At 36.3% G+C, this 14373-nt stretch overlaps 2 protein-coding genes across 2 annotated transcripts; both read left to right on the plus strand.

Moving 5' to 3' along the window:
• Positions 1–1313: 1313 nt before the first annotated feature.
• LOC120277461 (cysteine synthase) lies at positions 1314–6095 on the plus strand. Its single transcript, XM_039284318.1, has 11 exons — positions 1314–1450; positions 1669–1723; positions 1840–1949; positions 2065–2122; positions 2821–3084; positions 3162–3299; positions 3441–3492; positions 3875–3954; positions 4496–4555; positions 4667–4747; positions 5849–6095. The coding sequence occupies exons 2-11, from the start codon at positions 1682–1684 to the stop codon at positions 5939–5941; spliced, it is 978 nt and encodes a 325-aa protein (XP_039140252.1). The 5' UTR covers positions 1314–1450; positions 1669–1681; the 3' UTR covers positions 5942–6095.
• Positions 6096–7657: 1562 nt separating this feature from the next.
• Positions 7658–9619, plus strand: LOC120276759 (40S ribosomal protein S18-like). The gene is made up of 4 exons (XM_039283450.1): positions 7658–7735; positions 7821–7981; positions 8114–8302; positions 9180–9619. Exons 1-4 carry the CDS (start codon positions 7733–7735, stop codon positions 9283–9285), a joined length of 459 nt encoding a protein of 152 aa, XP_039139384.1. The 5' UTR covers positions 7658–7732; the 3' UTR covers positions 9286–9619.
• Positions 9620–14373: the final 4754 nt, after the last annotated feature.

Genomic DNA, 14373 nt, shown 5'->3' on the forward strand with positions numbered 1-14373 from the left:
TAATTTTTTTTGAAAATATATTTATATATGTTTGACATTCTCCAAATGGTCCTTTGCTAGAAAAACTTATATTGTTTATATTTGGAAATTATATTAGAAAAAAATTAAATAGAAGTTATGTTGTAATTAGTTATAGGATGAAGTGTTCAATTGTAATTTATTGCTATGAAATCAAAGTGCAATTTGATGCTTGTCTATTTATGGGTTGGTCGTGCATGCGGATGAGGACGAGATTTGAAAGTACGAAATGTTGAAAACTTGAAGGGGGGACCTGTTATACACAAACAAAGGTGAGACCCATACCTTAAAAAAAAAAAAAAATCGGTCCCACCAATTAGCCATACTCTTTTTAATGTAAGACGATTAGAAAAATAATTTAGTGGATTCGGTTTCGTAGTAGTTACCACAAAATTGAGACATGGCTCATTCTTAATTATAGGTTTATAAATTTTTTTTTTTAATCATATAATATATAGATCGGTTAGTAATTACATTAAAATATTATTGCTTTTTATTTTAGAAATCATTAAATTGAGGCAATCTAATGGGTGATGATGAACCAAAACTTCTTTCTATAGTAACCACTACAAAATTGAATTCATTTGATTATTTCTTTGTAAGACTAAACTGTTTACTATTGAACAATCATGATTTTTACATATACACCCTTGAAAAATCAACTCATAATTATATGTATAAAATAATATTTACACTTTTAATATAACAAAAACATTTAAAACATTAATATGTATGTATATATACGTAAATACAAATGGAGTATATCTATAAACATATTTTCTGTGGATGTTTAAAAATAAATATGAATTTTCTTGGAAGAATATATGCAACCTGTACGTATAAATCAGTTTTGGTGCTATATTTTTATATTTTTATATATTAAAATAATTATTTATATCCATGAGCATTACATTTTTTTTAATTTGTTTCCATTACAACAAAATCAGTAAAAATTTCTTATTTAAATTAATCTGAAAAAATTTAAAAAATGACTTTAATCCTACAAAAAATTAAAACAACAGCAATAAATAGCCCAAAAAAAAAAAACTGTGAACCAAAAAAGGTTAAAAAAAACACTAAATTCTAATATCCATATCATTATTTCACTTAATATTGATATTAATTAACCTAATAAAAACCCAAATAAAAAGAAATCTAAATTCTTTATTTATTAAAAGAAAAAAAAAAATCCTAATAACTTGTAAGACAAGCCAAGTGAATCAAGAACGTAATAACGGTTAAATTCAACCCGGCTCTTCAGTGTTTCGATCGGACGGCTCTGTGGATTCCCCCGATGACTTTTGGATCTTTCTTTCTTATTCCTTTTCTCGTGGGCTCGACTTTAGATATATTTATAAGAGAGACTTTGCTGAGGGTCTTCCTCCTCATCGTCTCTCTTCATCTCGTCGCCTTGATTTCTTTTATCTCTTGGGTGAGATCTTCGGTTCTTTTGATGTTTTTGGTTCTGATCCCAAGTGTTTCATGCTGTTTCATCTATGTTTATCTTGGATTTTTTTCTGCGATTTTTATAGGTATAACATTTGGTTTTATGGGCGTCTTTCTCCCTAATTCGATTTGTTTGATGCGTTTTTTTCTTTATTTTTTTGGGATTTTAAGTGGTTGTATTTTTTTTTGTTGGTGAATTTGCAGTTAATCGGAAGAAATGGGGGAAGCTGGTGCTTCGATCGCCAAGGATGTCACTGAGGTGAGTTTTTTTATTTTTTTATTTTTTTGAGAATATTTATTGAATCAATGAATTTTTCTGTGAAGAGTTGTTTTGGAGTTGAATTTTGAGTATTTTTTCATGTTTGGAATGGGTAGTTGATTGGGAATACACCGTTGGTGTATCTAAACAATATTGTGACTGGCTGCCGAGCTAGAATTGCTGCTAAGCTGGAGACGATGGAGCCTTGCTCCAGTGTTAAGGACAGGCAATGGCTTTTTATCCCTTCTTTTTGTTTTTTTACCGAGAAAAAATCACAACTTGTGTATGATTTGTTGTAGCTCGGAGACATTTGATTGATTTCGGCATGTTTTGTTTACCAGGATTGGATATAGTATGATTACTGATGCTGAGGAGAAGGGCCTTATCACACCTGGCAAGGTTAGCAACTTTAGGACTTGAAAATGACTAGTCAAATTCTGACCTTTTCTTTAGAAGATAATAATTGAAGGAAGAGTGTTAGACTTTGGTTTTGCACACTCATTTTTTTTCTCTAAGCATGTAAGGTTGTTTTTTGTACCTAATGCGACTAATTTGGGTGTTTAGCATGATGTCCATGAATGATCTGCCTTTGTTCATAATATTCTTAGCTATAGCATGTTTGGATGACAAACTTGATAGCTCTTTTCATTTGAGTTTCAAAATTAGCATATACTAGAGATTTGGTATGTGCTGACTGCTAGTTATTTGTGTAAACATCATTTTCATCATTGATCATTGGTGGAAAAGTCATTCTAATTGCTTAATATATCAATCAAGATCATGGTTTCAAGTGCCTATGTTGGCCCATACATCTGTGAATTTCAAAGTGTCAGGAGGATTTTAGCAAAGGAATTTTATTTGCTAATGTTCATGTCACTTTTCTTAAGGCGGTAATATATGGCTGGGTTTATCTCAAATTCTATAGACCAGCCGTTATGATAAAGCTGTCTTTATGTAACTAGATTGGCCCTGAGCATATTTAGATTGTTTGCTGAATCTTTACTTTCAGTACTGATTTCTTCTAAGTCCATGTCTATTTTCATAGCTGGAATGTTTAGCTGACAGTTTCCTTTTCTTTGGTGTTATGAATTGTTAAGAGTGTCCTGATTGAGCCCACTAGTGGTAACACTGGCATTGGTCTGGCCTTCATGGCGGCTGCAAAGGGTTACAAACTTGTTCTCACAATGCCAGCCTCTATGACCCTTGAGAGAAGGATCATTCTGAAAGCATTTGGTGCTGAGTTGGTTCTTACTGATCCAGCTTCAGGCATGAAAGGTGCTGTTGCAAAGGCTGAGGAGTTGGCAGCAAAAACACCCCATTCATACATTCTTCAGCAATTTGAAAATCCTGCCAACCCAAAGGTATTACATTGTTGTTAAGAACTGTGCTTTTATTTTTCTTGAATAGTTTCATTGATATTATTTGTATGGATCTGTAGATTCACTACGAGACAACTGGGCCTGAGATCTGGAAAGCAACCGGTGGTAAGATTGATGGTCTTGTTTCTGGTATTGGGACCGGAGGCACAATCACTGGAAGTGGGAAGTATCTCAAAGAGCAAAATCCAAATATTAAGGTTTGTTTTGATAGCTGCCATGTAGAGTCCTCATTGATTTTTAATTAGAGCAGACATTGATCTAGTGGATTTCATGAGGTAAAATCCAATTTTCTTGACCTGGACATATTCCACTAATTTTTTTTCTCTCTTTTAATCAAGCTCTATGGTGTGGAGCCAACTGAAAGTGCAATTCTATCCGGAGGAAAACCTGGTGTGTTTTATCTTTCTATTTATTGTGTTATCTATTTTCCATTGAATTATTTCGATAAAATGGAATTTTGACTTTTCTAGTAAAAATGTCATACTTGTTTGTCAAGTTTGGTATTACTATGCTGATTGCTGCCAATAGAAATTGCCCCCCAATTAATAATTTCAGCTATTTCTAGATCTTATTCGTCAGTTTAAACTGGATTTGATTTGCACCATAACTTTTGTACAGTAAGCTGTTCCCCTTTTTTTCCGATGTTTCCCATGGTGGTCGTTCTGTACTTATATAAAGAGATTAGATTATAAATCCTTCTGTCTGGAGGAATGGAAACTAATTTTTAGACAATATTTTCTTGATTTGATTTGACCAAATACGTGCTTTCTAGGCCCACACAAGATCCAGGGGATTGGGGCTGGCTTTGTTCCTGGAGTTTTGGATGTTGATATTATTGATGAAGTTGTCCAGGTAAGCCATCAAAATTCTCATTTGGCAACGTTGTGCGCATTCATGATTTTATTTTGCAATTTGAAATGGTTTATTTGCTTTGACAAATTTTTGACATGGTCTGATGGAAGGCTAATACATCAGTTCAGGAAGGCATATATTGTTTCTATGCAATATAAGACTATTTATTTTGTGTGTGAGCTTACATAAAATATTAAGTATATAAAAAGAACAAATATGGTCATTAATGCAACAATACATTGTTTTGGATTTATTTATTATTTTATTTGTTTATCCGCATTACCACAGTTCCTTCAGTTTACAAGTTGAATTTTCCTATAACCTAGCAAGCACGTGAAAATGAGGTTAATTCATTGAGTTTAGAGGGGTTGGGCTGACTTGTAGACAGCTAGAGGATGTATAAAAAATGTTGCCACCGACTTGCTGTTTCTTGATTTTGATTTAGTTTGTGGAATTTATTTTTTCTGACTTCTTTTACTCTAGATTTGTTTGCATCTTATTATTCAAAACAGCTAAATTTTTGTGTTGGTGACTTGGCAAGGTTTCAAGTGATGAAGCTATTGAGACAGCAAAAATTCTTGCCCTGAAGGAAGGGTTGTTGGTGAGTTTGTCAATGCTCTCTTCTTTTTAGTGTACTGTAATAGTTTGTATGTTGTCTTGTGATGAGCCATTTGTCTCTTGTTTGTGAAGCTAAGTAGAACATATTTTGTAGGTTGGTATTTCATCTGGGGCTGCTGCTGCTGCTGCTATTAGGCTTGCCCAGAGACCAGAAATGGAGGGGAAACTCATTGTTGTAAGCATCTACCTTTTCTATTCCTTTAGAGATTATTTTGGCATCTTAATTTTCCTATCCTGAAAGTTCTCTGAAAATAAGTAAATTGCTGAGAAAATCTATGTCCTTCAAGATGAATATTGCATTGCATATCTTTGCAAAACTTCACTTGTGAAACATAGGCAGCTAATGTTTTGCTGATAATCAATCCTTATTCTTCCAGAGCGTACATAGTCGTTAAATGCAGTGCTCGCTTCTTTGTTGCTGTTAGCATTGAACTTTTTTAGTCCTGTGAAGACTTATAAAGAATCCAGTTATTTAATTTCCTGTCCCATATGTGGAGTATAGAAAGTGCAGCCCCTAGTTCTATTGCTCCAAAATTATTCACTATTGTGGTGGTCCAAAGATCTGAAAAGAGGTAAATCATTTCTTGGTAGTCTCCTTTTGTTTCAGACCTTGACCAACACAAATCCCTTCCCTTGGTGAATGCTTTCAAAAGTACTTTGAGAATCTCACCCGATAATGTTGATTTTGAGTTTACATATGGTTACCATATTTAACTTTTGCTACTTTCGTTGGGAACTATTCATAAAATCTGAAGAACTTTCTTTATCCCCCATGGCAGCAGTGTAAGATTAGGATTATAAACAAGCCAGGCTCAGCTTGTGCTCAAAATTAGCTTGAGATATATTTGTTCTTAGCTCTTTCAAAAGCGGGAACCTAGCTCGGTTTCGTTAAGAGCTTGAATTTGCCTTGAAAGCTTGAAATTAAATTGTTCTATGCACTAAACAATATAAGCTATATTGTATTTTCAATATAACCAAATTTTACATTTCATAATTAGGATTATATGACTCAAATGAAATATTTTATATTACAAATATAATAATTTAAGCTCAAGCCAATCTTGGCTTGTAATTAATTTCAAGCTCAAGCTTTTACCGAGCAGAAGAACACCTCCTTAATCAATCGTCAGGCCTGGCTCGCCATCTATTTTCATTGTTCAACTGTTTCGCATAGCCATGAGAGGATCAAGAGAAAGTCTTTCATGAAGGCGAGCTACAATATAATTATCTGGGGTCCTTGATACTGTTTCTAAGTCAATGTCTTCTATGGATGCAGGTGGTTTTTCCTAGTTTCGGAGAGCGTTATCTTTCCTCTGTGCTCTTCCAGTCAATCAGGAAGGAAGCAGAGACCATGATTGTTGAGCCTTGAGAGATCGATGAATCTGCATGGTCTTGCCAGACATTGGCTTGTCTATCTTTGGGATTGCTTTGAATGTGTTTGTATGACTTGTTTCAGAATAAAAACAATGTGTTCAATAATGTTCTTGCATTAGTTAAAAGTTAAGCATTAAATCTTTTAATTAGATTTTTGCCTGATTTCTATGAATGAATGCTCTTGACACAGACTAGCAAAATTTTAATTTGTGTGCTTCTTGACTTAGTAGATCAAAGGAAATGGTTGAATTGTTTTTGTTGTGCTTGGAATTAGGTACTCCTGAAGACAGGTGGTAATAGTTAAGCTCTTGTTCAACATAATTAGGGGTTTGAGCTTGTTATAGAGATGATTATTGATTGATTTTTGGTATTAGTGGTAGATGTTTGATCATTTATTATTGGAAGTCATTTGAATTATATTTAGATTGTGATGTTTTGCTATGGAAAATTTGATTGTTAGGTTTAGTATCTGGTTTGATGGAATAAATGACAAATCGAATTAAGGATGTAATTAAAGCCAAACTTGAGTAAGAATAATTAAGAAATTGACTATAAAAGTTTGCAACAGTAGTTCTTGTAATTAAAGGAATTTTTAAAGTTTTAATACTTAAAGCGTTAAGGTAATTTTTATTGAAATGGTAATAATGATAACAATAATTTAGCTCTTTCTAATAAAATTTGGTTTTACATGCTATATAACCTTTCTTAAAAGAAAACCGGTAATTATGCCCTTTAAACTATAATATTATTTTGTATAAATGTGAGCAGCCACAAACCAATAGTCATTTCGTTCTTGGCCTGTTCTTTTGACCTTCGGCTTTGAAGAAGAAAAAAGCATCAATTGTCTTAGTATAGGATTGGTATATCCTTTAAATTGTTGCTGCTTTATAAACATAGATAATTTATTTTATCAAAATATACCATTATACTGAACATACAATTGTTAGTGTATATGTCATGCTATTATTACAATAATACAATTAGTGAGCGATAGTGTGATAGAGAGTTTGATTTTCTTCCAAAACATGACTGAAATTTTAGGGTTTATATATACGGTGGTTTGTATACATTGCCAAAATATAGATATATATATATATATATATATATATATATTGATATTAGATTTTTTGTATAAAATATTCGTGTCTTGTTAAGATGAGTTTAAAACGTAACTCACACAGGATGATCACACATGTGTTGTTAAGTTTGTGATTACACTACACACATGTGGTTGTCTCTAATATATATAGTTTGTTCACAATAAAAAAAAAGTATGCTTGTATATGTCACTATATATATATATATATACAGTATATAAGCATATATATATATATATGGTATATAAACATATATAATGGAGTTCAAAATTTTGACTAATATTTAGTTTATCTATCAATTAAATGAATAAGAGTGAACCAAATAACATAATTATTTACACTGTATAAATTACCAAAGCATTCATTAAATTCATCATATAAAGTAAAAAAAAAATTAAGAATTATTTTACTTCACCATAATTTAAACAAACCAATTAATTTTATTTTTCATTCTCAACTATTTACTATCTAGAACTAATTTTCTAAACTTTCTTTTTTCCCTATGGAAAAAATAAAAATCAAAGGACTTATTAGTAATAATGAAATCACAGGGTGTTTTCGGCATTAATAGATAAACCAAGGGTTTATCTATAAATATCATCATTCTAATATATCTAGGGTTTCTCTGAGTTCAGTGACACGGCTCAGCGAGTGCGAGAGCTTGGGCTAGAGAACCCTAATCCGCCGCCATGGTAATATCTGAGCTTCCAGATCGTCTTCTTGTTCTCCTTGATCTCTCTAATGGTTCTTTAATGGTTTTGATCTGTGATCTTGCAGTCTCTGGTCGCGAACGAAGATTTCCAGCACATTTTGCGTGTTCTGAACACCAACGTTGATGGGAAGCAGAAGATCATGTTCGCGTTGACATCGATCAAGGGTATTGGTCGCCGATTTGCGAATATTTGTTGCAAGAAGGCCGATGTCGATATGAACAAGAGGTTCGTTTTGTTGCTATTGTTTTAGTTTTTAGGGTTCTTTTTTTGTTGGATAAATTGTGTGGGATCTTGATTTTGGATTGGTTGTGGTGCTTTGAGATGTTGAAAGATCAAATTTTTATTGGAAATTTTTAGGGCTGGTGAGCTTTCTGCGGCGGAACTTGAGAATATCATGACAGTTGTTGCTAATCCTCGCCAGTTCAAGATCCCGGATTGGTTTCTGAACAGGAAGAAGGATTACAAGGATGGCAGGTACTCTCAGGTGGTTTCCAATGCTCTGGACATGAAGCTGAGGGATGATCTTGAGCGGTTGAAGAAGATCAGGTTTGTAATTTTTGTTTCTTTCGGTATCTATCTTTGAATTTATGTGTCATAATTTGATTCTGATCTTATTGTATGTTTGATATGATATCGCTTTAGTTTAATTGTTTGAACTGTTAATGCTACTCAAATTGATGGTTTTTCTAAAAGTATTTGGGTTGAACTCATAAAAATCTTTAGTAGTTTATATGAATTGGGGCTTTCAGTCTCTCAGTTTTGGAAGACGTATACTTGATAAAAACCTCAAGATGATTATATTTCTAATCTGCTTCTTCTTGTGGTGATTTTGTATGTATTGTATGACAACTTCTTATATGGCATGTGTACTTTCATGCCTTTTGCTTTAGAATGCCTGTTTTACTCATTGATCATTATAAAATTTTAGATATGTGAAGTAGATGTTATTGTGGGTTTTGGAAATTTGTAGATTTACAAGTTGCGTGTTTTTTTCTTTTTTTTGTTCTTTTGATCAAAGATGGTAATTTATTTTTGAGTTTCAATGATACTTTTGTTCCTTGAGGGCTTTAAATGCTGGAAGTTTAAATTTTGAATATTTTAAGTTCATTGATGTTCAAAATACAAATGTTGGGATGAGGGCAGCATGACTCACTTGTGCCCCTTTGTTGAATTTGGAGTGCAATATGAGTTTTCAAAATCCAGCTCCTCTTGTGTGTATTTGTTTGCTTGTGATCTTTTAAGCCGTTTTCATGGGTGGGTTTTATCAAAATGTTCTCTTGACCTTTTATTCTTTTGGTAAATAGTTGATGCTATTCCTTCCTTGGTTGTTGAGTAACAAGCAACTGCTTAATTTAATTGAAGCATTTACATTTCTAGGCCATCACTTGTAACTAAAAGAATGTGAAATATTGTTCTATTGTAGGAATCACCGTGGTCTGCGACACTACTGGGGTCTTCGTGTCCGGGGTCAGCACACCAAGACCACCGGCAGAAGGGGAAAGACCGTTGGTGTCTCAAAGAAACGTTGAGCTTCTTCCATGCTTGTCTTCATAATTTGTTTTTGAACTTTAGTTAAGAGAGCAATTCACCATTCTATCATAGGATTTGTCTTTTCGTGAATGCTTTCTACGTTATGTTTGAGTTTTTAGCAACTTGAGTTAGTGTCTCATGAATCCATGTTTCCTTGCTGCAATATTGATGTTTGGCAACCATGTAATCTTTTACTTTTGAATCTTTGTTTTGAATGTCTTTTCCCATGTGTGTTATGTGAGCTTCTTCCATGGTTGTCTTCATAATTTGTTTTTGAATCTTTGTTTAGAACATGAGAAGAATTATGTTGGCTATAACCAGAATTAAATTCTATACATGAATGGCGGCCTCCATATTTGTATCTATTACTTGTTATGCTTTTCTTTATTGTGTGGTATATTTATATTTGCTTTTGGTGGTTGTAAATGATTGCAAGAAAATATTATTGCAGGAACCCTTGAGTTTTAAAATGGTTTTCAATTACTTTGTGTGATGATGATGATTGTGATACTCTGATTTCAATATTTTGGAGTTAGTCCTAGCTAGGCCATCTTTGATTCTAGAGCAGAGGCCAATTTGTTTGCTAGATTGTGATATTTGTCTTGTTTATATGGATTTATTAATGCATTGCTAAACAAAGGTTCTTGAATAAAAAGTAAAAACTAAGGAGGCCTTATTTTTATTTTTTGTAATTTTTACTTTGCAAAAGACCATTAAAGAAGTTACCAAAAACACAAGAAGAAAGAAAACCCTGCAAGATCTACTTTTGGGTTTTTATCAAAGAATGATTGTAAAACGATGTAGTATTAGAAAGAGAGATGGGTGATATCAAGTTACCTATTTTATATATAAGTTATATTCAGCCATATTTAAATGGGTGGGTGACAAATAAAAATTTTTGGTACAATTCTTCAAATTCATACTTATTATTATATGATGATGAAATCATAATCTTAATTTGACCAAATGATAACATTTAGTCATATAATTTAATCTTTGTTTATTCTTTGAAAAGGACCTATTTATTGGTCAAATGTTTCAACCAATAACCTCAATCATAGTTAATTTCTTTTTGGAGATATATTTTAATTAATGATACATTGATATCTGATAATTAACCACAATTATTCCAATTAAGATATATTTTAATTAATTTACATGCAAATAGAATTTTATAGTATTTAACTATAATGAAAATATGAAAAAAAGAAGTGGAAATTGCCAAAAAAACCCTTTAAGTTTGTAAAATTGCCAAAAACACCCCGTTAGTTTTGCAATCCCCAAAAACCCCCTCCTTTTTAAAAGTCTATGTTTTTCAAACCCCCAAACCCCTAGAACGGATGTGAACGGAGTGAGTTTCAAATTTTTTTGGACGAAAATGCCCTTGCATGGGGAGTCGTGGGCTGCACCCTATCTCGGCGATTTGAGAGGAAGTGGGGGTTTTTCCGTAGGGTAACCCCGAGAGACGAATTTATCGGAGCCGCTTTAATCGCTTTTTCTCAACTCACGCCTTCGCCTTTTCCATTTCCAGCTCGCCTCCGAGTTGTCTCTACCGGAGAAGCCTCCCGTGAATTGGCATTTCATCGCCTTTTCCCTTTCCACGGGTATCTCAAGGAGAAGTCCCCCGCGCAACTAGTTGGCATTTCATCGACTTTGCAATCTAAGGTATTGAGTATGGTTTTTATGTTAACTGCTCATTACAAAGAAAGATTTTTTTCGGTTTTGTTTTGTGCTCCTGCTTTTTGTTGGAAGATATCGAAAGTCCGCAGGGGATTTCTACTCGGGGTTTTGTTAGTCTGCAGGAGATTTCTGGCTAGGGTTTTTGTTTTTGCATTTTCAGATGTATACACTATCGAAAATAGTTTTTTTCGATTGTTATGATTTGTGTAATATTTATAATGTACATTTCCGCTTCGCTTGATATGGTTGCAGCTTTTTACAAACGAGGTTGACGCTTTAAGAAATGAGATGTTACAGCTTTAACATTTGTTGTCTCTGCTTAAGTATTCTCGCCTCTGCTTAACAAAAATGGGTCTCTGCTTAACATTTTATATCTCTATTTAATAACCGAGAGTTTACCGCTTTAAAAACCTTATATTTCCGCTTAAACTTTTTGTCAATACCGCATGTTGAATGTGTTGTTATTGTCAGCAGCTTGTGATTATGGCGGTCAACCTAGTTAATGGGCGTTGCTATTTGACACCGGCTATGGAGACCTTAGTCGAATTGAAAGTTAACATGACCCCTCGACACTCGGGAGATTATTCGAAGGACACCGCTTTGCGCTGCTCATCGAGTCGAAGCCATATACCAAGAGAGGCCCTTCTTGATTCTCTTTTGCAAAGATGCGATGGCCGCACCAATAAATTCGAGGATCGGGAAAGCCTGCCGAGTTTCAGCACCTCAAGATGTGGCCCTCGTTCTCGGTCTCGCGTTGCGATGGCGACGCAGCTGGTCTTTCGTAAGAAGAAAACCAGTCGGTCGCTCAAGGGCGGTATCTATCAAAGACCTGCGAGACACGAGAGACTCCATCAAGAACACTCGGGTGCAACTTGTTCGACGGAGGGGAGAAGAAGATAATTTTTGTCAAACTCCCGATGGTGTACCTCACGGGGACGCCCTCTTCCCAAATACATCATGCTCGGTTCCGAATCGGATCGCTGATTACGCCGATGATCTACCGACCCATGGGGGCGATCACGCATAGGGCGCGAGGCGACTGCACGCTGGCTTATGGAGGATATTCCACAAGCGGCCGCCCGAGTGCAAGATAGATGCGCCGGGAAGAAGACCAACACATGGTACATTAAGGGTTGCTCGGTCGCGCTTAACGCCTGGTTTTACGAGCTGACCGGAACGGGGAAGAAAGTCCGCTTTCGGTAAGATCCCAAGGATGCTCGCTACTACGGTGAAAGTACTTACCGAAGCAAGCGACGGTGAGAAACGAGCTTGTCATCGCTCGATGGAAAAGAGGTAATAAATCATGGACAATGTTTAATATAAGTCTTTAATGTTTAAACAGTTTATTTAGCGTTTAACTTTAGTATTTACCGTTTAACTATTATTCATACTGGTTTAAATATTCTGTTCTCCGTTTAATTATATTCTATAACGTTTAAATATATAAACACTGCTTTAAATATAGTTTTTTTATAGTTTAAAAATGAATGATCTCACTGAAATTGTTTGGTTTACATATGTTAGTTTCCTCGAGATGGTTCCGCGAACGTCGAAGAAGAAATATTTGTCGGAGCCAACCGACGGATGGATGCCATTGCTCCCGAACCACTTGCTCAAGGCGTGATGAGAGGGCGACCTCTATCGCTGCGCACCGGACGCCGTTCTCCTACTTCCACCCCACCACGCCGCGACGCATTCCCTCGACCGAGAAGCCCTCCCCTACCCCGCAGATCGCAACAACCCCCTACCACGACAACGATGGGCCCTCGACCATGGCAACCCCTCCGACCGCAGCACTTTCCACCGGTGACATTGGGCTAAGATGTCACCAGCAACTCTTATGCAGTCATGCCAGATATTGACGATCGAAGTTTCCCGCATTGTCGCCGTGGGAGGCGCTCGAAGGACGTTTCACAATCGGCCGCGCCATCCCTCGAAAGAATCGAAGCACCCGGACGAACGAGGCGTCGGGAATTTGGACGACGATGACATCATCGGAAGGTCATTCAAGGCGGCCACATTCGAAGAGACTTGCGAAAAAGAGGAGAATAATCGCCTCGCTCTCCACCGCCGGGCCGACGATGAAACAATAGCAACACCATCGGGCGGTACCGACGTCAGTATCGAAGTCTGCCGCCGCTGATGACATGGCTACGACGCTGGAGGACATCGGAGATGATGCTGGCGTTGCCGCGGCTGAGAAGGTCGTCGACTCTTCTCGATGAAATCGCCGACCCGTGGAATCGGCCGCCGAGATCATGCGATCAAAGATGGACACAATCCCTGAAGATCAAGAACAAGTTAAGGGCGTGTCTCCTAACGATGCCGTTGTCACGGCCACGGCTGAGAAGATCGTCGAATCCGTTGCCGTGGCCGACAGTACCGCAGCCAAGCAGGACACAATCCCACCACAACAAGAACCATGTAAGGAAGTGTCTCATGGTTGATGTCTGCCGCTCGTCCCCCCTCGATCGAAGCCGTGACACAATCCCACAACAAGAACAACCATGTAAGTGATGTGTTTGCTAGCTGATGTCGCCGCCATCGTCCCCCGCATCGAAGGAAGATGCCGATGAAGACCCCGACCGAGCAACGAGAGAGATGATCAAGGCCAATCAAAAATTGACTGCACTTTTGCTCGAAAAGCTTTTTATTCAAGAAGAAGAAATGGGTTGGCCTCGAGTCGTTTTAACAAATACGAGCAGTGAGTTGATGAGGATCTTCCTCAACCGCTTCTATGGATCGGTAAGTGTAACGTTTTTATGATATTGTTTAAAGAGTTTCTTATAGTGTTCAACTATTACCTAATAGTGTTTAATACCTTTATGTTATCATTTAAGTTTTCTACTTATCGTTTAATTATATATAATATCATGTAACAATTGATAATATCATTTAAATATTTACAATATGGTCTTATTATATCTCGTTATCGCTAACCTCGAAAGACCGTCGTGTGGAAGAATGATCGCCGAGACCACACGCCGATGCATTATACACGCGCTGAGGGGAAGGAGACGGTCACCGATGATGTGATGGACGCTCAGATGCATAATACAAAAAGTCGCCGAGCAAAGAGCCATATCCTCACAAGAAGCGCGCCCATCACCGTATCCGCTTACGCGCTTTATGCTCAAAGCGAGGACGACGCATCACGACACAATTATGGCTATGATCGGGATGCGTGCGCGAACCTCTGCATGAAGTTCAAATTGTCATCCTCCCGATAATCATGAATGGCCACTTCCATGTCGTCGTCCTGGACAATGATAAACAAGAATACAGGCATTATTCTTCATGTCCGGGTACGATAAGGACGCGTTGGACATGGTAAGTTTTTAATTACGTCCGAATAATATCTCGCTTGATATTTAAATCAGTATTCTAATCTCGACTTGCATATCTCG

This window comes from Dioscorea cayenensis, chromosome 15 (genome assembly GCF_009730915.1).
Source record: "Dioscorea cayenensis subsp. rotundata cultivar TDr96_F1 chromosome 15, TDr96_F1_v2_PseudoChromosome.rev07_lg8_w22 25.fasta, whole genome shotgun sequence".
Classification (NCBI taxonomy): Eukaryota; Viridiplantae; Streptophyta; class Magnoliopsida; order Dioscoreales; family Dioscoreaceae; genus Dioscorea; species Dioscorea cayenensis.